Source organism: Larimichthys crocea, chromosome VII, assembly GCF_000972845.2.
Source record: "Larimichthys crocea isolate SSNF chromosome VII, L_crocea_2.0, whole genome shotgun sequence".
Lineage (NCBI taxonomy): Eukaryota > Metazoa > Chordata > Actinopteri > Sciaenidae > Larimichthys > Larimichthys crocea.
In genome coordinates, this window is record NC_040017.1 from 24,368,111 (window position 1) to 24,370,068 (window position 1,958).

Genomic DNA, 1,958 nt, shown 5'->3' on the forward strand with positions numbered 1-1,958 from the left:
TGCAATGACGACACTGTTGTAAGCAACGTTTAATTAACTGTCGCTCTGCTTGTACTCTAGTTGCTATTATAATGTTGTCATGCACAGTCCTCGCTCCAAACACTGCAAAGACCTGTCAAAGGTCTCTGTCTTTGAAAATGTGTGCCACAAAGCCATGCCACTACAAGGAAGGGTTTGGTCTTTTTCTTTTGACACATTCAACTATAAGAATTTAACACTTGGCAGTACCTAAACAACTTGTATTTGTGTATTTGCTTCAAAAAGAGATGGCTGATAACAACTCATTGATTGGTGGTGGGGTCTCATCGTTGCCATTCACTGACCGGGTCATTATTGTGCAAATTCTGGTGATAATCTTTCTTTTCATCAACTTTTTGCTAATCATGACTTTTTTCCAAAAGGAGTGCTTCTACACAAGTACACGTTACATCTTATTTGCTATTACACTTTTTTCTGATAGCTTGATTTTGTTTGTAACTAATATCCTGCTCATCTTGACCTATTTAGAATTTACTCTACAAGTTTGGGTATGTATGATTTTATCTGCTTCGATGATTCTGTTTAATATAGTCACACCAGTTACTCTGACAGCAATGACCTTGGAGCGATATGTGGCCATCTGCATGCCCCTGCGTCATGCAGAGCTGTGCTCCACATGCAGCACTATGCATTGCATCCTCATCATTCACGGCCTCAGCTCTGTACCCTGCATTGTGATTCTCTCCACCGCCTTTGCAACAGCTTCTCTTAGCTTTTACACAGAACCCATGTTATGCTCTGTGGAAACATTTATGTTGTACAGGTGGCAAGATTATGTTAGATCAGCTATACAGGAGTTTTACTTCATGATTATGGTTATCATCATTATATTTGCCTATGTTAAAATAATGAAAGTGGCCAAAGCTGCCATTATATTTGCCTATGTTAAAATAATGAAAGTGGCCAAAGCTGCATCGGGAGAGGATAAAAAGTCGTCATGGAAAGGGCTCAGAACAGTAATTCTTCATGGTTTCCAGCTGCTGCTCTGTCTCATCCAGCTGTGGACTCCATTCATAGAAGCTGCTGCATTTCAGATTGATTTCATGTTATTCATTGATTTCAGGTACTCTAACTATGTATTGTTTAGTCTTACTCCAAGATGTCTGAGTCCTCTTATTTACGGCCTCAGAGATGAAACATTTTTTCATGCATTGAAAACCTTTGCCTTCTTTGGCTCGTATAAAATAAATATTCAAAAGACATAAAAGGCACCGATTCATATTGATTTATAAAGCCCTGAATGTAAGTAAATCATAAGTAACCTACTTGTTTAACTGGTCCAATAGTCATTATTTACTCTGGGAAGCACTCAAAGTCGAGAGCAAATACTAAATTAGGAAAAAGCTACTTTGAGTTTATTGTCAAAAACCTGACTGCATTGGGTTTAAGTTCAAGCTCAACACTATTTTTGTTTCTTCCATCATCATTCATTTGGGGTGACCACAACAAATATGACATAGTTGTTAAAAAGGGGACTGTAATAATAAACAGCTGCTATGCCTCATATTTGCAAAGTTTTATGAGCATCAAATGCATGTTTCAATCTTCACACTTTTCAGTAGTACACACACACATCACCACCTCCTGACCTGAACAGGCATAGACTTCAGCTACGACATCAGATTCATCTAATGTTTACTAAAGACTTTACTAAAGGCCCGAGTGCGACTGTGCTCCTGTTCACTACTGACATGGCCTGTGAATGTACACATTAAATTCTTGTTACAGTACTTTGCTACAATATCACACTAAGACTTCAAGATCATTTGAGATTGAAAAGAAATTATAATAATTTGACAATTAAAACAAAAAAATCTCCTGAATATGTCTGTTTATTTATAATTTATATAATACTTCATGGTCAGAAGCCTGACTATGACATACTTGTAGGGGACTGTGTATTAGCAATAAACAGCATA

At 37.3% G+C, this 1,958-nt stretch overlaps 1 protein-coding gene across 1 annotated transcript; it reads left to right on the forward strand.

The window, feature by feature from the left end:
• The first annotated feature begins 266 nt into the window (after positions 1-266).
• On the forward strand, positions 267-1,244 carry LOC104919849 (odorant receptor 131-2-like). The gene has a single exon (XM_010731952.3). It carries the CDS (start codon positions 267-269, stop codon positions 1,242-1,244), a length of 978 nt encoding a protein of 325 aa, XP_010730254.3.
• The last annotated feature ends 714 nt before the right edge of the window (positions 1,245-1,958 follow it).